Source organism: Bos taurus, chromosome X, assembly GCF_002263795.3.
Source record: "Bos taurus isolate L1 Dominette 01449 registration number 42190680 breed Hereford chromosome X, ARS-UCD2.0, whole genome shotgun sequence".
Lineage (NCBI taxonomy): Eukaryota > Metazoa > Chordata > Mammalia > Artiodactyla > Bovidae > Bos > Bos taurus.
In genome coordinates this window covers 133,075,374-133,097,178 of record NC_037357.1, presented here as the reverse complement: position 1 = coordinate 133,097,178, position 21,805 = coordinate 133,075,374, and the positions used below count along the sequence as shown (strand labels likewise).

At 47.0% G+C, this 21,805-nt stretch overlaps 1 protein-coding gene across 1 annotated transcript; it reads right to left on the bottom strand.

The window, feature by feature from the left end:
* Nucleotides 1–3,351: 3,351 nt before the first annotated feature.
* Nucleotides 3,352–9,080, bottom strand: PRDM7 (PR domain containing 7). The gene is made up of 6 exons (XM_002683878.6): nt 8,972–9,080; nt 8,484–8,755; nt 7,996–8,063; nt 6,686–6,879; nt 5,117–5,151; nt 3,352–5,017 (listed from the first exon to the last, which is right to left on the bottom strand). Exons 1-6 carry the CDS (start codon nt 9,078–9,080, stop codon nt 3,788–3,790), a joined length of 1,908 nt encoding a protein of 635 aa, XP_002683924.6. The 3' UTR covers nt 3,352–3,787.
* Between the last annotated feature and the right edge of the window lie 12,725 nt (nt 9,081–21,805).

The following is a 21,805-nucleotide window of genomic DNA, read 5'->3' as shown; positions in this document are numbered from 1 at the left end:
TTGTGGTTAAGGCACATATTCTATGGAATTTTTTTCCCCTCCCACTTATGCTTCCCTCTGCAATTCCAAAACTCCCCACAGATCTGGTAAGAGGGTTTCCTGGTAATTGGAAACTTCTCCTCCTTCACGACTCCCTCCCCAGGATGGCTCTCCTTCCCTAACTCTTCTGTCTCTCTTTTTGTCTGTTACATTTTGTCCTACCTCCTTTTGAAAAGAATGGGCTGCCTTTCTGGGTGCCTGGTGTCCTCTTCCAGCGTTCAGAAGTTGTTTTGTGGAAGTTGCTCAGCATTCAAATGATATTTTGATGAATTTGTGGGGAAGAAAGTGGTCTCCTCTTTCTATTCCTCCACCATCTTAGGACCGCCCCACCTCTTACTTTTAAATATTTATTTAATCAGCTGCACTGGGTCTTAGTTGTGGTACACAGGGTATTCAGTTGAGGCATGTGGGATCTAGTGCCCTGACCAGGGATTGAACCCGGCCCCCCTGTGTTGGGAGCTCAGAGTCTTAGCCTCTGGACCAGCAGGGAATGCTGCAGCATCCTACTTAAAAAAAAAAAAAAAGTTATTTATTTTTGGCTGTGCTGGGTCTTTGTTGCTATATGGGCTTTTCCCTGGTTGTAGGGAGTGGGGGCTACTCTCTAATTTCTGTGCTTGAACTTCTCACTGTGGTGGCTTCTCTTGTTGGGAAGCATGGGCACTAGGCACTTGGGCTGCAGTAGTTGTGCAGAGGCTTAGTTGCTCCACAGCATGTGGGATCTTCTGAGATCGGGGATGAACCCATGTCTCCTGCATTGGCAGGCAGATTTTTAACCACTGCACCACCAAGGAAGTCATTCCCCTCCCTATTCCTGCCAACCTCCTACTTAAAAAAAAAAAAAGACTAAAAACAACCTGTTTAGTAAATTTTCAGGAGTCTGAGCTCTGAGGTCAGCGTCTGTGGTGTCATTCTCCCAAAGGCATCTTGGCTTCAGATACTGGTTGGGCTCATGGGTCTGGCGACCAGGGCAGGTCTGGCCGCTGAAAACAGGCTTGGCCTCTGGTGCTCTGCCCTCACTTACTCACCCAGGGTCCCCAAGCCCTGGCAGCCAAGCAGAGCAGCGCCAGGTGGGTCAGGTACAGCTATGGGGCCTCTGAGGTCCGAGTGGAGCATGCGGTGGAGGCAGCTGGCTGTCCTGTCACTGTGACTGCTGCTGTCTTGTTTGCACGTGCAGGGCAGTCATGGTGTCAGGTGAGGCCTGGCCACTGTCATGGGGACAGGATGGGACCTCAGACAGCTCACATCAACAGCCCCCTTCCTCACCTCTGCTTCACTTCGTGGCTTGTGGCTGCTGGCATCTCTCTGGGCTGGGAGGGTGTGTAAAGCACCAGCCCCCTTGCTCAAGGTCAGCTGAGACCCCAAGCTCTGGGGTCACACACCATTGCTGCCGCCATGCAGGTCTTCCCACTTCTGTGAGGGAGGGCCTGTGAAGGCCTGTGGGTGATGGGGGGTTTGGGGGTGTTGTGGGCTGGCCCAGGATCCAGCTTTTTGAGGGGAGGAGAGGGGAGGGGAGGGGAGGGAGAAGCTTTGACCTGCTCAGGCTTTCAGGGGATTCCAGGCCCTGCTCTGGTGGGAGGTGCAGGGGAGAAGCCCCTGCAAGTTTCTGGGTCTCCACTGTATTTCAGTTGAAACCCCTCTGCCTGCATCACCCCTAATTCTCTCTCACTCCTGTGACCACAGCCACAAGCCATGGAAGATGGAGAGTTTATGTGGCTTCCCTTCCTGTAGGGAAACCAAGCAGACAAACGTGTTCCTTTAGGAAAGCATGAAAGAAACGAGAAAATAACAGTGGGTGGTTATTACTGACATGGTTCATGTAGAGACACTTCACAAGCCTGGAACAGGGAGGGAACTGAGGGCCATTGCCCCCAGTCCTGGAGCTACCACCTCCCACCCCCCCGCCCCATAGCCCACTCACCCCTTGGTGTCTTCTGGTGACCGAGTGGACTTCAGCCTCCTGAACCCATTCTGGAAGGATCAGGACAGAGCAGAGTTCATTCATAGAGGGAAAGGTGTGGTCAACTCCTAAGAACACCATTGCCTCCACTCTGTGTTGGAACTCAGTTCTGGGTCTAAGCAAGCGTGGCTTCCTGGTGCAGTCACCACCTTCACTCACCTGGGGGGATGGACTTTGTGTCCACCTTGTCCCCACGTGCAGCCTGGTCACCCCTGGGGGCTGTGCTGTGTGCATCTGCTCTGCTCACAGCGCACCCTATGGTCCATCAGACTTCACTCATAAAAGGGAAGTGTAGGATGAACTATTCCATAGTTAAGAATTTCAAGGTCACAACAGCATTGACCAAAGCACGTGGGCACAGGTACAAGACCCGTGCATTAGAGAAGCCACTGTGTGGGCTTCAAGGACCCTCCGGGTGGGGGGTGGGATGGGGTCTGGACAGGAGTTTCCTGCACACGCGGCTCCAGGCTCTGTTGTCTGCAGGGTGGACGACTGTCGGCACTGCCTGTCTGTGTGGAGGGGCTCTGGGGCTGCCCAGCTCAGTAAGAATGGCAGTGGTGGGAAGGGAGGTTGTGTTCCCTTAGCATCCCTGACCTCACATGTCCTCATCAGGGCAGCTAAGTGCCTAAACAGCCCCTTCCTCGTCTAGCTCTGAAGACCTGGAAGATGTGGGGGCTGAAGGACATGCAGAAAACACAATTCTATAAAGCAAATATCCTTCAATTAAAAAATTTAAAAAGATTAAAGAAAAAAACACAAATAACAGCAATGGTGGGGCTTGCATTCTCAGCCAGCCTCTGCCAGATTCTGCCTGTGCTTATGCAACAGACCAAAACGCTGGTGCTCCCACCCTGTATCACAGATGAGAGTAGAGACACTGAGAGGTTGAGCATCTTGCCCCATGTCACACAGATGCTGAGGGCACAGCTGAGAACTGGACCCCTGTGGTCGAGTCTGGAGTCCAGATGCTGTGATGACCCTGATGAAGTGGCAAAGACAGAGTGAGGGAGACCAGATGGCCCAGGCTGAGCGAGGCACATGCACATGCACACATACACATGCACGTGGCCTTCACTTTTGAGGCTACAGAAGTCAGAGGAAGACAGAGGGCAACCAGGAGAGGCCAAAGTAGAGTCTAGGTCTATAAGGAGGAGAGGCCACACCTCGCAGGAAGCCAGAGTTTTCTCTTCCGTGATGAGTCTGTCTCAAATCCTAGATTCCTCTCCCTGGACCCTGGAAGTGACTGTCCAGTGACCTAACTGAGTTGGCTCCAGAATAATGCCTTCCCAGGGGTTCACTGTCACTGGACCCCACTGCTGTCGGTAATAAGGGGGGAGTGAGTACGTAGTCTGGGCTTCAGATTTGTTTGGAGACAAAATTTATTAGAAGAAGTACAGAAAACCGTGAAGGCAATTGGCATGAATATCTACAGAACACTTAAGAAACCATCTGCTGTTTATCTACCTCCTCTCCTGTCATGAAAGTGGAAGGTCTGTTTAATCAATTAATTCTGTGTTCATCACACTGCTTCTGTAAAATATTTGCTTATGTGTTTATTTACATGGCTGCACTGTGTCTTAGTTGCTGCATGTGGGAGGTAGTTCCCAAATCAGGTATTCAACATGGCTCTACGCATTGGAGTAGTAGCCACTGGACCATCTGGGAAGTCTCTCCTCATACTCTTGGCGACAGTAACGGATCATAAACCTGCTCTGAGGCCCCCTTAGAGCTGAGGCATGGGGTGGCTGCAGTAATCCTCCTGTGGCTAGGATGTGGTTTATTGGTCATGACTCACTCACACTCCATGCAAACATAGGGCTTCTCCCCTGTGTGTGTCCTTTGGTGTCTGACAAGATTGGACTTCTCCCTGAAGCTTTGCTCACACTCCCTGCAAACATAGGGCTTCTCCCCTGTGTGTGTCCTTTGGTGTCTGATGAGATTGGATATCACACTGAAGCTTCGCCCACACTCCCTGCAAACATAGGGCTTCTCCCCTGTGTGTGTCCTCTGGTGTGTGATGAGAACTGACTTCAAACTGAAGCTTTGCCCACAATCACCACAAACATAGGGCTTCTCCCCTGTGTGTGTCCTCTTATGTGTGGTGAGACGTGACTTCTCACTGAAGCTTCGCCCACACTCCCCGCAAACATAGGGCTTCTCCCCTGTGTGTGTCCTCTGGTGTGTGATGAGATTTTTCTTAAAACTGAAGCTTTGCCCACACTCCCCACAAGCATAGGGCTTCTCCCCTGTGTGTGTCCTCTTATGTTTGGTGAGATTTGACTTCTCACTGAAGCTTCGCCCACACTCCCCACAAACATAGGGCTTCTCCCCTGTGTGTGTCCTCTGGTGTATGATGAGATTTTTCTTAAAACTGAAGCTTCGCCCACACTCCCCACAAGCATAGGGCTTCTCCTCTGAGTGTGTCCTCTTATGTTTGGTGAGATCTGACTTCCAATTGAAGCTTTTCCCACACTCCGTGCAAACATAGGGCTTCTCCCCTGTGTGTATCTTCTCATGTGTGATTAGACTTGACTTATCCTTGGAGTCTTGCTCATGCTCTCCGTACTTGACTCTTACAATCCCTGAGACCCCTGCCTCCATGAATAATTTGCCTGTGTCCTCTGGATTCAGTTTCTGGCTTGTGCTGGGCTCTTCGGTCATTCTCTCATGCACCTCAGAACCCCCCATTTGTCCTTTGGGTGGGTAGGAAGAGGCCGTTGAAATCCTCTTCAGCCTTATGCAAAGTTTGGGGCCTTTCAGCAAAGGATGGGGCCTTTCCTTGGGCTCTCGACCCTCTGGTTTGTCACTCAGGCTGTGTGGATCAGAATATCGCTGCTGCTCATTTTGACTGCCTGGACAGGGATCCTCTGGTTGGAGGTGGTCTCCTATAGATGGCCTCAGGAGGATCTGAGAAGGGTGATTGCGTTGGACATGTTGGCTGAGGAATTTCTGACTGGAGAAGGACAGACAGCAGGAGGCACATGGGTAGATCTTGGGCTTTGGTTCTGCTGAAAGAAGAAGCTTTTAGTCAGGTAGCTGGTGTGCCATGGTAAAGCCTGCCCCAGTAACCATCTTAGTGTTGACGGTGCACGATTTGTCTCCCATCAAGTGGGTCTTTACAGTCCACTTATCCATTCCATTCTTATTCTCTACATCTACAGAAATCCAGGAAGCTTGCATCAAGGGCCTTTTCTACATACCACCCAGCCTAGGGACCTTTCAGTAGCATCAGAGGCAGCGTCTCTCCTGATAGAGGTGGATCTGCAGGGACCTTTCCCTGAGTGTAAGTATCTGAAAAGTCGTGTCACAGTGGCCACAGGTATTTTACCCTACTGAGAGATAAGACTCTTGATGACTTAGGTGGAATCTTCCTGAATGGCTCCCTGTGAGGGGAAAGGGTCTATTAAGTTAGGGGCACCTGGCCTGGAGCTCTCTGCATATGGGAGGCAGCACAGGGGGTGGTTAGAGCAGGTGTGAGTAAAGCTGAATTTGAGGCTTCTTGTTCAAAGAGCAGCCTTTCAAAGAAACCACTCTGCAGGAAGTGGGTTTGAGACTGGACGAGACCAAGAGGCCCAGGTCCTACTGACTACAGGTCTCTGGCTCCTGCTGCCCTGGTTGGTTCATAAATTGCTCCTCTCTGTTTTCTATACATCATACAATAAAGACATGTCCTTTCTCAAGCCTCATCAATACTCATACCTCTTATTTCACACAGTCTTAGTCCATTTAACATGCACTAGGAAGTCCTGCTTAAAAATACATCTCCAGCCAGACTCTTCACACCCTCACTCCCAAGCATCTTTACCCAGGCCACTCTCCCCTCATGTCTGGCAATGAACTGACCTCTGAGGGGACTCCCCACTGTTGTCTCTTCCCAAAAATGAACCGAAGCATCATCTTAGCACAGAGAACGTGCCGCTTGGAGCTGGTAGCCACATGGTTGCTCTGTGTCACCCAGGAAGACCCCTAAGGCCTGCACATGGACATGGGCACTGAGGCTTCTGTGTTCCATCCAGCCTCCTTCCTCTCCCTCTGTGCTTCCTCCTGCGACCACTGACATGGCCTCTCTTCCCGGCCCTGAGGCTGCAGCACTGGCTGCTCCCCTGCCTGGAATCCTGGAATCCACAGGTGTTATCTCTGCAGAGACCCTGCCCCACCATCCTCCGCCACACCCCACTCTGTGCATGCTGATCCGAGGCACTTTACTGCACTGGTTTTCCTCAGAGCACCAGCCCCTGTCTGGTATGAAGCCCATGCTGCCCCAAGGCAGTGGTTCTGTCTGTTTCAGTGTGTGTAGCCCTGTCTGGCACAAAGTATGAATTCACATGACAACAAACTGAAACAGTAACTGAATGCAAATCACTGTATGCATGTCACTTAGAAATGTGGAGGAAATGAGGAAGAAACTGGTAAAGGTGAGAGAGCTGGTAGGTGCTAAAAAACTTGCTTTTTGCTTCTAAGCCTTTGAGAAGAAGGTGATGTTACATATTTTTTGCATGAAATATTGAAAATTAGAACTAATATTTTTAATATAAATATTTTTCCTAACAGTCTTATGAAATGAATCAAATTCTGAGGCATTTTAATTGCAACTTGACTGACTTTAGACTGGATTGGACTGTGCTTCAGAATAGGACCAGGGAAGCTCCCCAGGATGGGGTGGAGTGCTGGAAGAGGGCTGGCGCTCACCTCTCTGGGCCGAGAGCTTGCTCTTCCCCCTTTTGTCCTGCTTGATGCCGAGTTCCTCGCCATACTCGTCCCCATACCAGACCAGCAGCTCACAGCCCGGCCTGACCACCCGGCAGGTTCGGTAGAAGATCTGCCCGTGATACTGCAAGGCCACCAGGTTCTGCTCCTCATCATCCCGGGCACAGTTCACATACCTGGGGTCAAGGCCGGGAAAGGGAAAGAAACCACAGGTGAGGAGACCCTTCCACTACTGGACACCAGAGCCTTCAGGCTCTGAGGCCGCCATGGTTCCCACTGCCCCCCATGGGGACCTTCTGTTCACACATTAGACCTGGCTGTGTGAATTCCTATTTCCAGATCCTGTTTCCGGTCCTCTTCCTGGCTGGAATGCTTTTCTCTCCTTACCTAATTAGCCATTGTCCAGAGCCCAGTTCCAGACTTGTCTCCACCTGGACTGTCCGTAAGCCTGGTGACCTCCAGCTCCTCTAAACTCTAAATTAAGTTCTCTTTTATTCCGCAGGACTTGGTACTCCTAGGCTAGCATGCACCCCTCAGCACTCACCCCAGCCTGCCTTCTCTCCAGAGGCTTTTCTCCAATCTCCCGACATGTATCCAGGGTCCTATTCACTTGCCCACCCTCTCCCATGGAAACATGGAGAGTGCTCTGACATAGCTTGAGACAGAGAACAGTAATAGTTTATTCACTTTCTGCCTGCCCTGATGAAAGTAGAGGCCCTCAGAGAGTGGCCATGCTCACGGCCATCCTGCTCCCCATTCCTTCTCAGGCCTCAGGGCCCACTTCTCACTGGAACCGAGCCTGGGGAGGTTGTTGCCCACACGGACTCAAGGTCTCCCATGTTAGGTTATCCTGGTGCTGTGCAGTTATTCAAAAATAGAAAAAGCAAGGTTACTATTCCTAAAATCAATTGGTTAATGTCTGTCTTCAGTATGTTCTCCAAAAGGACATGGGTTGTGTGATCTGCTTCAGTAATGAAGTTCACTGTCTAAACTGGGACATAGAGTGTTTGGTAAGTGTCAGTTAAGTGAGGTAAAGTGTCCCTGGTGAATCTAGACTCCTCAAGTTGTTTTCAAGTACCTCAGTTTTGTTGAGCATATAGACTTATATTTTGAGGGCACATGTTATATTTTTCTTTCTTTCTTTCTAATGTCTTTTGAAATGAAAGAGCATGATATGGAGGGAAAAGAGGAAAGAAGATGTGAAAGCTACCGAGGGAGATGGGCTGAGAAGGAAAGGGGTGTGGGCTTGAGGGAGGAGCGACATCTACAAACTGCAGGCTCACTGCACCCACCTCATCCAGTTGGCCAAAGACGTGTCTTTTCCATCCACATACTCGTAGCTGTTTCTCCCTTTGGTGACCTGAGTGTCAGAAAAGAGATACAGGCTTTCTTCTCTCTTTTATTTTATTTTTTTTGGTAGTAAGTAATAGGAGAACTTTCCCCCTGCTGGCATTGGTGCTCTTCAGCCTGCATGGATTCAACTGCCAGTCGGACCACACAGTAAGCTCATCATTTCAAGTCTGAGTCTACTGGCACATTGAAGGCAAGGGCTCCACAAGTGAAGGGTCACTTCTGTATGCCTGTACCACTGTCTCCCACCTTCCTCTGACCTTTGGATAGAAGTCCTGTGTTCATGCCCAGTGCACACAGTACACAGGGCTGACCGTGTCATTGCCGACATGTCATCACCATCCGTGTCCTTGCATGTAGACATGAAGTACACCCCCACAACACACAAACGATTAGAGCCAGAGGACAGGGAAAGAGGGCTATTTCTCACCAGCCAGCAGTATCCACTGTGGGAGTCCTCTTCATTGTATATGATCTGACCTTCGTAGGGGCCAAAATGCAGGCCCAGTGGCAGATCGGATGCCTCATTCCACACTCCAAGCCCAGCCTCAGGGATGCCCGATGGCCTGATACTTAACCCAGGGGGCAGAGTGAGGGCTGAGCGGTTGGCATGCCCCTTTTCCACTGCAGAGTCCTTTACAAAGGTTGGGGGCCCGTGGGCAGCACAGCTGTCGATGAAGAAGTTCTGACACTCCTCACAATCTGGAGGTGAGAGCAACAGGGATGAGGGGAGGTATAGGGATGTTGCTGGTCGCAAAGACCTTCAGAAAGAGCTGGGGCACTCGCGGCCTTTGGCCTTGATCTTGTACCCCAAGTCATAGAGGAAGGGGATGATTGGGGGACCAAATGGTGAGGTGAGGTTATTGTACCAAGGTCTCATAACCCCTTCTCCATGAGTGGGCCAGCAGGGTCACTCACACAGGTAGTCGTCATCCTGGGGCTCGCTGACCTCTTGGTACACATGGCCCTTTCTTTCTCGTACACTGTACCTCTTCACTTTGGTCTCCTTTCTTCTGAGTTCTAACATGGAGAACAGAAGCTAAGCAAGGCTGGTGGGGTCTGGAGAATTAGTCCCTGTTTTATCAGAAAGGGTGAGATCTCCTACTTGTCCATCTATACAGTTTGTTAAAACTTTTTCACATTTATTTTTCAAACTTTTACTTGTGTATTTTTATGTTTTAATGATACATTATCTATTGGCCATGCTGCATGGTTTGTGGGATCTTAGTTCCCTGACCAGGAATGGAACCCACACCTCCTGCAGGGGAAGTGTGGAGTCATAACCACTTAACCACCGGGAAGTCCCTTCTCTATACTTTGTTTCTTCTCCCTTTAACTACTGGTTCAGGACACTGAGGCTCCACACTGACCACAGATGCCCAGTTCAGTGTTAGCTTCCTGCACTTCCCGTTAGTAGGTTTAACTTCCCAACCTTCTTACTTAGGAAATAGTTCACTGACACATCTACTCAGAAAATATATGTTAAGGGCATGACACGTAAAGCATTGAGCAGAGGTCTGTGTATAAATACTAACAAAGTGAGGTCTCTATCATCACAGCTGGATTTATTGAATTACTTGTAGGTGTCAGCACTTTTGCATTTCATGCAATGCTTCCAAACACCGTATGAGTTATGTGTCTGTATCTTCACTTTACAGATGAGCAATCAGGACCTCAGAAAATGTATAAGATTTTCCCAAGGCCCCAGTGCTAACTTTATGCCTCAGATCAGTCCAGCTTAAACCCACGCCTACCCAAAGTCCACACCCCACACCTAGGCCATACTTATTAGCTTTTCTACAGGGATTAGAGGAACTAATTAGAGGAACTCCCCAAACTTTATCTTACCGACTTTGTGTCTGGGGTGCTTTCCAGGGGTCCTCGCTTCTCTGGGAGGGGGCACTGGTTTCTGAGCCTGTTTGGAGCCACTTTTCTTCAGCAATTTTGCTGCTCCTGGCAATTTCTTCAAACTGGATACCTTATTTAGTGGTCCTCTGGACAATCTCTTCCATGTGAGTAAAAGACAACATGTATTTCTTTAGTTCTTTAGGACTATATGAAGTATTTTTACATGCATGACTTTAGTTAATACTTTGACAATTCTTGGAAATACCTGGTGGAGGGGGGCTCTGAACACTAGAGTGTAAAAAAAGGACCTGAGTGGGTAGTGAATCAAAATTAGAATTCATATCTTAAGATTCTTTCCCTTCAACTTTCTGCATAAAAGTGAGAGCAACGCAGGGAGAATAGCTTGAGGTCAGGGAAAGAAGAGGGTAAGGGCTCATAGAGAAATCCGTGAGGTTTTCTACTAATTAGGGGACCTTTGATGGACGAGGAAGTATGGAAAATTACAGAGGGGACAAAACACATCTGGAAAATAAGGTGACAAAGTAGTGAGATTGAGAAAAGAAAAGATGATCTGCAGAAACACATTCAGACAATAAAGAAAATGAGCTGGAAGTTGCAGGTTGCCATGTCCTAGAGACAATGTTTGGAATTAAAGTAGCTGGCCTCATCAATTCTCCTTGAAGAAGGCTGTACGACTAGTGGGTTCTCCTCAGTTTCCTGATCTATAAATTGGTATACATGCTGATTCTTAATGTGATAGTGGACATGAAGTTTGATAACATTCAACAAATCGTTGTGTGAGCTCTTTAATACAGAATGAATGTGAGCATACATCCCTGCCATCAATATATCCCCTTGACTGCTTCTATATTTGAAGTCTAGCTCACAAATACTATCCTCAGTATTCCTTGACCTTCTTATTCCTAGATGAATGTTTAAATGTGGAGTCACTCATTCACAAAACATTCAGAGGGCCCTTAGGGGCTTTGAGCTGGGCCTGGACATCTGAGAATTAACGGTATGGGCTACGCTCTCAAAGCTCACGAAACAGGGGCAGGCTAAACAAATGATTCCAAACAGGAGAGTTGTCTAATCAGAGCTCAGAGGAAGGACTTGTTACTTCCTCCTACAAGAATGAGCATTTGAAATCATGTCCAGATGATGAGTTTCTACTCAAAAGCTGGTAACCTATGTGAAGTCCTTCAGTTATTTTCTTATTTGTTGTTTTTGAGTCATAAACCTGAAGCTTGTCAGAGCTGCAAGTTACTTCCTCTTATTGGCGTAGGAGTCTCTGAGGTAGGGATCATGTCACCTTCTTCATCCTGGACCGTCCACTCTACAAACTGTCCAACATGTCCTTAAGCTTCCCTTAGTCAGATATCCCTCACTAGCACAGCACAAAAGAACTGAGGTTGAAAACATCTCTCAGATGAATGATATAAAGATGTAAGAAGAAACTTTATAGAACTATGGAAGTTCTAACCACTTTGTAAGGGGTTTAGGGAAGGTGCTTTGCATTAGATTGTACCACCAGTGATACTGTGTTCCCACGAATATAATCAAACATTTTTTTTACCTCAGTTTCTTGATCTATAATGGTGATAGCTATATACCTACTTATAGGTACTGTAGGATTGTTTTAAGGTTTAAGTAAGTTTATTCACATAAAATGCTTAAAGTCTGAAATATTGTGAAAACAATGTAACAATAGAACAGCCTACTATACTTGCTGTTCTTACTAACTATAAAGATGGTAATGATATCAGACATTGTGCTAAAGATTCAGGACAGGAAGGCAGCAGTCTCCAGGATCTCTGTGTTTCCTCCTATTCTCACCTGTGACTGGATCCGTGAGGAGGATTCTTTTGTCAACAGGATTTGGGAGACACTCACCTTCTGGTGTTTACTGCGCTCCCCTCTGAAGGCCATCCCAGAAGGTTTACCTAAAAAATGATGAGAATCAGAGTTTTGGTTGGTAAATGTTTCCAAACTCTGGGCATTCTAATTAAGGACACAAAATTCTGAGCCAGAGAGTGACAAGGACAAGGATTACCAAAGGAGGAATGGAAAGTGATTTCTGTATCATCAACTCCTATGCTTCCACTGGGAGCATAACATAATTTTATTAAAATTTAAAAAATATGAAACTTCATCTGATGCCTGTAAAGTATCTAATAAATTTACTAGACTTTCATGACAAAAATACTTAAGAAAGTAAAAATAGAAGGAAGTGACTGCAATAAAGTAAAGGTCATATATGAAAAGTCTATCTCTAACATCATAGTCATCAATGAAAAGCTGAAAACTTCTAAGATCAAGAGAAAAAGGCAAGGATGCCCATTCTCAATACTTCTATAAAATATAATATTAGAAGTCCTAGCCAGGGCATTAGATTAGAAAAGGAAACAAAAGGCTTCCAGTTGGAAAGAAAGAAAATTATGTCTGTTCACAGAGGACATGATTTTACGTGCAGAAAATTTTTAAATTACACACACACAAAACCTGCACAGAAAGTTGCATGGTACAAAATCAACATTCAAATATCTTCCCATGCATGAACAACAGCCATTCCAAAAAGGAAAATAAGAAAACAATCCTATTTGTGTTTTATTTTTTTAACCTATAGTCAAGAGCTAAGTGAATTTATAGTCTAGGGTATGTTTAATTGCCTTTCATTAAGGATGTTTAGCAAAATTAATTCTTTTTACAAAGAATGATAAATTTTAAACAGAAAACACTGGAAAACCTATACCTTCACCTTCATTCAGGCTCATGTCAATACTCAGCCACAACCACTTTAGAATGCTGAAAATTATGTTTTCTTTGCTAATGGCTGAGACACAGTTGAGACCTAAGCCCCGGCTGGTTTCTTGAAGACACCTCTAAATCCTTCTGGCCCCTCACCTTGTTGCCTTGGTGTCCATTCTTCATCAGAATCCTCAGTGTCATCTACCTGGGGTTTGAGGACCTGCCTGCGGTGATGCATGAAACCTGGTTGAGTGGCTCTGAAACCTGGAAAGAAGCAAAATATATATTCTAAGAAGGAGGCACAAAGCACAGAAGCAATGGAAAGTGTCACAAAGTCAGGGAAATCAGTAGGATGGGCTGGAAGAATGTAGAACAAGGCAAGCTGTGAGCTCTGCACTGCCAGGGTCAACCCCACTTTGGTACAAAACAATAAAAATTCCCTCCAGGTTAGTCTCCACACAAAAGGGACTGTGAGCAGAAGAAGCCACCTAAGAGAGGGCCAAGTAAACACTAGGGGTGAAGACCTGTTTCATGTTTCCCAGGCTCACAGGCACCCAGCACTTCGTGTTACCTATAGCAATCAGCGCTTCGTAGTTCCTTTTCACATTCCTATATCGGATTTTTTCCCATTCTCCCATCTCTGCCCATTCTTCCTTGGTGAAGTATATGGAAATGTCTTTGAAAGCATCTTTGGCCTAAGGAAAACAGTAGATTCCATCAGTGACTTACTAATATATGTCAGACCTTAGAGCTGACTTCTCCTCCACCTTTTGTGCAGAGAGTAGCCTGAAGCTACTGGATGGTCTCTGTGAGACAGGGATGAAGACTTTCCTTCCTGCCTGTGTCCTGCTTAACTGAACAAACACTGAGCATTTTCCTAACTCTCCCTGGACACAGAGCAGCTGATGATGCTAGTGTCCTGTTTTGTCCCACTCCTCCCCACCATCTCAGACAGGACCAGGCATTTCCATCCTGTGTACATTCACAGAGAAGTTCACTCAGCTGCCCAGGCAAGCAGTTTGTGGTCCTTCAGGGACCAGCGCCATGTCCTTCCTATAGAGCTGGCTTAGAGCCCAGCTTTGCCACCTCCGCCTCTCACCTTGGGCTTCCACTCTGTTCTCCCAGCATCTCCCTCAGTGCTGTTCTCTGGAGACCTGTTTGGGCTCATGGCCATGGGACTGCCTCAATGTCAAGGTGCCTGTGGAAGAAGAAGATGCTGAGATAGCCCAGACCACTGTCCAGAGCCTGGTCTGTCTTCCTTGGGTGGAGTGTCCAGGGCAGGAAGGTGTGGGGAAAGTCGGAGTGAGGGTGTTGGTGAGAGGGACGGATCCTGACCAGCTATGACAGGCCAGCCTAATGTGAACTAGATTTGGTTTCTATGGTTCCCCTACAATTCCGCCCCTCTGAGGAAAGGCACTGGGAGGGACGTGTCTGTGGGTGACAGAGGGAGTCCTGAGGAGACCTAGGAGCCCATAACTGCTGGACTGGGGTCAGGCTGAAATCAGGGCTCTGTTCCAGTGCACGAGAGGGAATATTTCTCCAAGAAGTGTTTTGAGGATCTCTGCCTGGGAACTCGGAAAGATCTGGGCATAACATGGGTTCTACGTTTAAGAGACAAGTCACTCTGCTTGAGGACATCTGCGACACGGGGGCTGAAGGAACTGGGATCCTCAGACAGAGGAGACTGGGGATGTTTTGGCTGATGTAGAATGTGCAGGGTGAGAGAACTTGTGATCTTTGAGGCTGAGGAAATTGGAGGTTTCTTATTAAGGGGCTTTAGGTCTCTGACAGGCAGGACAGTGGGAGTCTTGAGGACAAAGAGTTTTAAGGGCTCCCAGGCTGAGGTATTCAGGGTCTGCGAGGTTAAGGAAATTTGGTCTCTCTGTGGGTGCTATTTTGAGGGTGCCTCAGCCTGAGGGGTGGAGAAGGCAATGGCACCCCACTCCAGTACTCGTGCCTGGAAAATCCCATGGACAGAGGAGCCTGGTGGGCTGCAGTCCATGGGGTCGCTAAGAGTCAGACACAACTGAGCGACTTCACTTTGACTTTTCACTTTCATGCATTGGAAGAGGAAATGGCAACCCACTACAGTGTTCTTGCCTAGAGAGTCCTAGGGACGGGGGAGCCTGGTGGGCTGCCGTCTCTGGGGTCACACACAGTCGGACACGACTGAGGTGACGCGGCAGCAGCCTGAGGGGAACTGGGATTACTCTAGGTATTTGAGGGTCACAGCACCAGGGGATTTGGGGTTTCTGGGGGTAAAGGGACTTGTAGTCCCTGAAGCTGACGAGATGTGAGCTCCCTTCAAGTTAGGACCCAGGTTATTCAAAGCTGACGGGATTTGGGGCCTCTCACCCTGGAATTTGAAGCCGTCAGGGTAAGGGTTTGTGAGGGTTGTGCAGGGCATGTTCCGGTAAGTCTCCCAGCTGTTCTGCGGCGCTGCCAACACCAGTCCTAGGCTCGTTCAGAGCTCGATGGCATGGAGTCCTCCCTCGTTGAGGCGAAGTGAAGGGCGAGCAGCCGGTCTGTACCATGTCAGGCACAAGCGACCAATCGGCGTTGTGATGGAGGCAGCCCTGCCAATAGGCGCTGGAAGGGTGTGGAGAGAGGAGGAGGCCCCACCCAACCGCTCAGGGATTGGCTGCTCAGGGGGCATTTCTGTCAAGAAGCCGCCAGCGCGCAGGCGCATTTTGGCCATTTTCTTTGCTTGTTTTCAGGCATTGCCTCTTAGGCCTGTATCCTCAAGTGGGCGGGATGTCCTCAGGCGGGATGTTTCCTTCCAGTGCCCTCAACTAGAATCACAGCTCCACCAGATGGCAGTCGTGCTCCCGGACTTTCTCCTAGGCCCACCTGTGCCCTACCTTGTCAAATCCAGTTTTGAAAAGATCTCCTATGGGGTGAGTACCACATTATTCAGGGGGAAACGGTGTAATTAACTAAATTCTGATGAGACACAAGATAAACAACGTATGGTCAAAGATTTAAATGCAACACATGGAATAGGTATGTTAGAAAAAACTTGGAGGATTTTTAACCTCAAAGTAGAAGTGGCACTGATGAGTAATCTGTGTATTTAATGTAGGTATCAAAAGCGTTCAGAAATGAGATATAAATAAAACCTCAAAGTCTTGCAAGTGTTTTCTGTAAAACGAGGCATCGAACTGGAGGACAGTGGATCCACAGAGCTGAGTTTGCTTGACACCTACTAGCTTCACAAGATAAAATAGGGACACTGTTTCTGGCCGTTAGGTAGATTTGCTCACAGAAAAATAAGGTGATTTCCATGTATTGGAAGCCAGACGACTGACTGTAGAATTAGTATCTAGTGGTGGTTGGGACTCTGGATGGAGAAATGTTACCAGAAAAGTGAGTTTACATCTTGGTGGGTGTTGAGCCAGAAGATACAACCCAGCCAAAGCTCATGGGAAGGAAAAGTGTATTACTTGCAGAACTATGGAGAACACCATGCAGCTTTCCAGAGCAGTGTCTCTCTAAACCACAAAGGTGGGGAAGCTTTAATCTATGGGAACAGGCATGTTCAAGCTTCCATGGTAGCTCAGATGGTAAGCAATCTGCCCACAGCAGAAGATCTGGGTTCAATCCCTAGGTGGGGAAGATGCCCAGAGGAGGGCATGGCAATGCACTCCAGTATTCTTGCCTGGAGAATCCCATAGACAGAGGAGCCTGGTGGTCCATGAGGTTGCAAAGAGTCAGACATGAGTGAGTGACTAACACTGTAAATTTACAGACATGTTCATTAAGGGTCTTGGGCTGTGGCAGACTTCAAGCTTCAGCTTATTGAAGTCTTAAGGGTCAGAACCAGCCTCCATCAGCATCCTTTACATTTCAGCTGGTCTGGTACAGATATAGATATCTATTCTTCTTCATATTCTTTCCCCTTATCAGTTCAGTTCAGTCGCTCAGTTGTGTGTGACTCTTTGTGATGCCATGTACCACAGTATGGCAGGCTTCCCTGTCCATTAATAACTGCTAGAGTTTGCTCAACTCATGTCCATCGAGTCGGTGATGCCATCCAACCATCTCATCCTCTGTCATCCCTTCTCCTCCCACCTTCAATCTTTCCCAGCATCAGGATCTTTTCCAATGAGTCAGTTCTTCGCATCAGGTGGCCAAAGTATTGGAGCTTCAGCTTCAGCATCAGTTCTTCCAATGAATCTTCAGGACTGATTTCCTTTAGAATGGACTGGTTGGATCTCCTTGCTCTCCAAGGGACTCTCAAGAGTCTTCTCCAAGACCACAGTTCAAAGGTATCAATTCTTCGGCACTCGGCTTTCTTTATAGTCCAACTCTCACATCCATACATGACTACTGGGAAAACCCATAGCTTTGACTAGACGGACCTTTGTTGACAAAGTAATGATTCTGCTTTTTAATATGCTATCTAGGTTGGTCAGAGCTTTTCTTCCAAGGAGCAAGCATCTTTGAATTTCATGGCTACAATCACCATCTGCAGTGATTTTGGAGCCCAAGAAAATAAAATCTGTTAGTTTCCATTGTTTCCCCATCTATTTCCCATGAAGTGATGGGACCAGATGCCATGATCTTCGTTTTCTGCATGTTGATCTTTAAGCCAACTTTTTCACTCTCCACGTTCACTTTCATCAAGAGGCTTTTTAGTTCCTCTTCACTTTGTGCCATAAGGGTGGTGTCATCTGCATATCTGAGGTTATTGATATATCTATAGAGGAAGTCAAACCATAAAAATAAAACCTGTTTTTCTTCCATCACTTCTATCAGAGTCTTTTCCCTTGCTGGGTGTCACAGTCCACCTCATCTCTCTTGGATGCCCTCCAAAACTGTGCTGATCTCTGGACTTGATTTGGGGGCAGCTCAGATTCTAATCTGGTCCGATTCCTATGTGTTCTTGCCTCCAATGTTCACAGCTATCAGAACTAGTGCATTTTCTTTTTTGGGAGCTTTCAATGTCCTTTTATATATTCCATAGACACAGAGTCTGCCTAGTTGATGGTGTAGACTTAATCTGCAGCTTTTACAGGGTCTTCTTCCTTAGCAACACTGCCCCTGGGTTTCAATTGTGGTTTTAGTTGCAGCTCTGCATGTGGATTATCCCCTGGGTTTTTTCTCCTGAGGCTACCCTGCAGGACTTGGATTTGCCCCTGTGAGGCCAGATGTGGAGGTGCAGTTGCTTGGGTCACAGGGGTTCTGGTAGCACAAGATACTCAGGGGAGTTGGCAGATAGGGCAGCAGGAAATACAGTGCTCTAGAAGGGTATGTCAACCAGTATTGGCCAATATGCACCAGTATTCTTGCCTGTAGAAGCCCCTTCCCTGACAGAGAAGCCAGGCAGGCCACAGTCTACAGGGTCGCAAAGTGTCAGGCACTACTGAAGCGACCCTGCCCGCATAGACGCAAGACTTTTTTGCCTGTGGCAGCTCTGCCCTAGTGAGAGTTGAGCATGAAGGTGGCACAGCTTCTTGGCTTGTGGGTACTCTGGAGGCGCCAAATGTTCAGCGACACGGACTGCCTCTGCCGCAGGAGTTATGACCTTATCACAGTCTTTTTTTCCAGCGTCTTGTAGCTGGTGCTCAGGAGGACTCTTTGGCCAGACTTTCTCCATAGTTCTGCTCTTTCAGGCATTTAGAGGGCTCCCTTGCCTTGAGTCATTCTCTGTTATTAGGGCACCAGGCACATAGAGGGGCCACCTGGCTGGGGTCCTACTCTGTAGTCCTGTGAGTCAGGTGCTTGATGGCCAGCCTCTCTACTGTTTAGCTGCCAATGCTGACATGTAGGGAGAAAGAGGCTATGATGATGGCTGCACCCCCTAGACCGACTCAGCAGTATCGCCTTGCTTCCATTCTGCCTGGTAATCCTCCACAGGCATTTCCCACCCTGATCTCTTCCCTCACATCCCATTAATCTGTCTCTCCACAGTCAAAAGCAGCCCTCGCCCTGGGATTGTTCCACCTTCCCCAAACACCAGCTCCAAGCTGCTGTGCCTTCTAGGGGACCTGTGTCCCTGTGTCTGTGGTGTGTTTGGCTGTGGTGAGGACTGTCTTATTCTCATTCAATTTAAGCTGCCACAGATCAGCTGTTTCACTCTCAGCCTTAAATGTTTCTCCTCTGATCCAGACAGTTGCTCCCATGTCGGGATCGGACATCTACTTCAGTTCTCCCACCCACCGAGGGCAGGTCCAGTCCTACTAACACTCTTGTTTCCCCACCTAGTTCCTTCATCCTACTGAGATTTGTGGTTTTATATATTCTTTTCCACTGATCAGGTACTCCTGTCCACACTCAGCTGGTGTTCTGCAAACACTTCTGTGTCTGAAGGTGTATTCCTGATGTGTGTGGAACAAGATGTATTCCACATCCACCTACCCCTCTGCCATCTTGTTCATCTCGACTTTTTGACTATTAGAAATAAGATTGCTATGAACATTCATGTACACGTCCTTTTTTTTCCCATTCTTGTTGGTGTAAATGTAGGAGTGGGATTGCTGGGTCATATGGTAACCCAATGTTTAACTTTTTAAGCAACTTTCAAAGTGTTTTCCACCAGGGCTGTCCCATTTTGTATTCCCAGAAGCAGTACATGAAAGTTCAACTTTTTTCACATCCTTATCACACTTGTTATCTGTTCTCTCATTAGAACCATCCTTTTGGTGTGGCCTGCATGCTTAATTGCCATCTGTATATCGTTTAGTGAATTTCATGTTCAAATTTTTTGTCCATTATTTGGCATTGTGCCTTTCATATATTTTGTCAGTTTCTTAAGTTTCTCATACTCCAATGTTACTGTTATGTTTTAAATTTAATTTTCAATTATCCATCCTACCATATAAAAAAGCAACTAATTAAATTTTATATATCATCTGTATATCTTGCAAGATTGCTTAAATTAATTCTTAGTTTTATTTATTCTGTTGTTGCTGTAGATTTCATTGGGTATTCTACGTAAATGTCACTGACAAATAAAAAGTTTAATTCTTCTTTTCCAAACTGAATAACTTCATTATCATTGTCTTATAGGACTTCATGGACAGAAGTTCAATATAATGAGAGGGGACAACTTTTGCTGATTCTGATCTTAGAAGTAAAACACTCAGTGTTCTAACATAAAGGGTGATGGTAGTTATACAGTTTATTACCTTCATCAGGATAAGGGAGTTTTCTAATTTTAGTTTGCTAAGAGTTTTTTCACAGTATGTGCTCAGTCGCTCAGTTGTGTCCAGCTCTTTGCAACCCCATGTAGTGTAAGCCAAACAGGCTCCTCTGGCCTTAGGGATTCTCCAGGCAAGAATACTGTAGTGGGTTGGAATGCCTTCCTCCAGGGGATCTTCCCAACCCAGGGATGGAACCCAGGTGTCCTGCCTGCCAGGCAGATCCTTTACCAGCTGAGACACCAGGGAAGCCCAAGAATAGTGGAGTGGGTAGCCTATTTCTTCTCCAGGGGATTTCCCAACCCAGGGATAGATGTTTGATTTTATCAAATTGTTTTTCAGCATCTATCGAAATGACCCTACTGTGTTTCATTTTTAGTTCTTTAGTAAGTTGAATTACACTGATTGATTTTCAAATGTTTAACCAATGCTGGACTCATAGGGGGACAAAATCAATAGATTATGCTGTGTCGTACTTTGTATGTATTAGTGTAGTCTGTGCTTCGTTCTGGACACTTTCTATTGCTACCTCTTCAAGTGCACAATTTTCTCCAGCTGCCCTGTCTAATCAGTCATTTATTCTATCTACTGTGTTTGTCATCTAACTATAGATTTCATGTCTATAAGATGAAAATGCATCTATTTTATCATTTCCATATCTCTACTTAATTTTATAATATACAAACACAACTATTCCAAGTATTTTAATGTCTCTGTCTGCAGTCTCTAAAATCTGTGCCACTTCTGGGTCAGTTTGGTTTGTCATGGGAATTTTAATATGATTGATTGTTCTTACCGTAGTGAGATTAAATATATTTTTAATGTGGTTAGGGTCTAGTCCCATATTTTTCTTGTCAATTGGCTGCTCATATCTTTTAAACATCTCTTAATAAAGTGAATGGCCAGTGCTACATCTTTCTTATAAATGTTTGCTCGTGTCTGTTTCACATTTTCCTATCATGTTTTAGGTTCTTCTAAAATTTTTTAAGAGCTCTTTTGGGTTGTTCTACCTCGTAAAATTTTAAAGCAGTGTGATGCATCCTGGGTGAATAAGCAACCCGTGGACACCACAAAGTAAGCACTTCACAGGAAACACAGGAAGCCCATGAAGCTTCCTGTGTCCCCAGGGGCACACCTTAGGCTGGATGACCCTGCTTGTCAATTCATAACACAAGGACTGCGGTGAAGCACACAACTCGTTGGACTTGGATTTGCCCTGTGAGGCAGATGTGGAGGTGCAAGGTTGCTTGGTCACAGGGGTTCTGGGTAGCACAGATACTCAGGGATGTGGCAGATAGGGCAGCAGGGAAATACAGTGCTCTAGAAGGGTTGTCAACCAGTATTGGCCAATATGCACCAGTATTCTTGCCTTGTAGAAGCCCCTTCCCTGACAGAGAGGAAGCCAGGCAAGGCCACAGTCTACAGCGGTCGCCAAAGTGTCAGGCACTACTGAAGCGACCCTGCCCGCATTATGACGCAAAAGGACTTTTTTGCCTTGGCAGCTCTAGCCCTAGTAGAGGAATTGACATGGAAGGTGGCCACAGTTCTTGGCTTTGTGGGTACTCTGGAGGCGCCAAATGTCAGCGACACGGAACTGCCTCTGCCGCAGGAGTTATGACCCTTAATCACAGTCTTTTTGTCCAGCGTCTTGTTAGCTGGTGCTCAGGAGGATCTTTGGCAGACTTTCTCCATAGTTCTGCTCTTTTCCAGGCATTTAGAGGGCTCCCTTGCCTTGAGTCATTCTCTGTGTATTAGGGCACCAGGCACATAGGAGGGGCCACCTGGGCTGGGGGTCCTACTCTGTTGTCCTGTGAGTTCAGGTGTTGATGGCCAGCCTCTCTACTGTTTAGCTGCCAATGCTGACATGTAGGGAGGAGAAAGGAGGCCTATGATGGATGCTGCACCCCCTAGACCGACTCAGCTAGATATCGCTTTTTACTGCTGCCATTCTGCCCTGGTAATCCTCCAACCGCTCAGGGATTGGCTGCTCAGGGGGCATTTCTGTCAAGAAGCC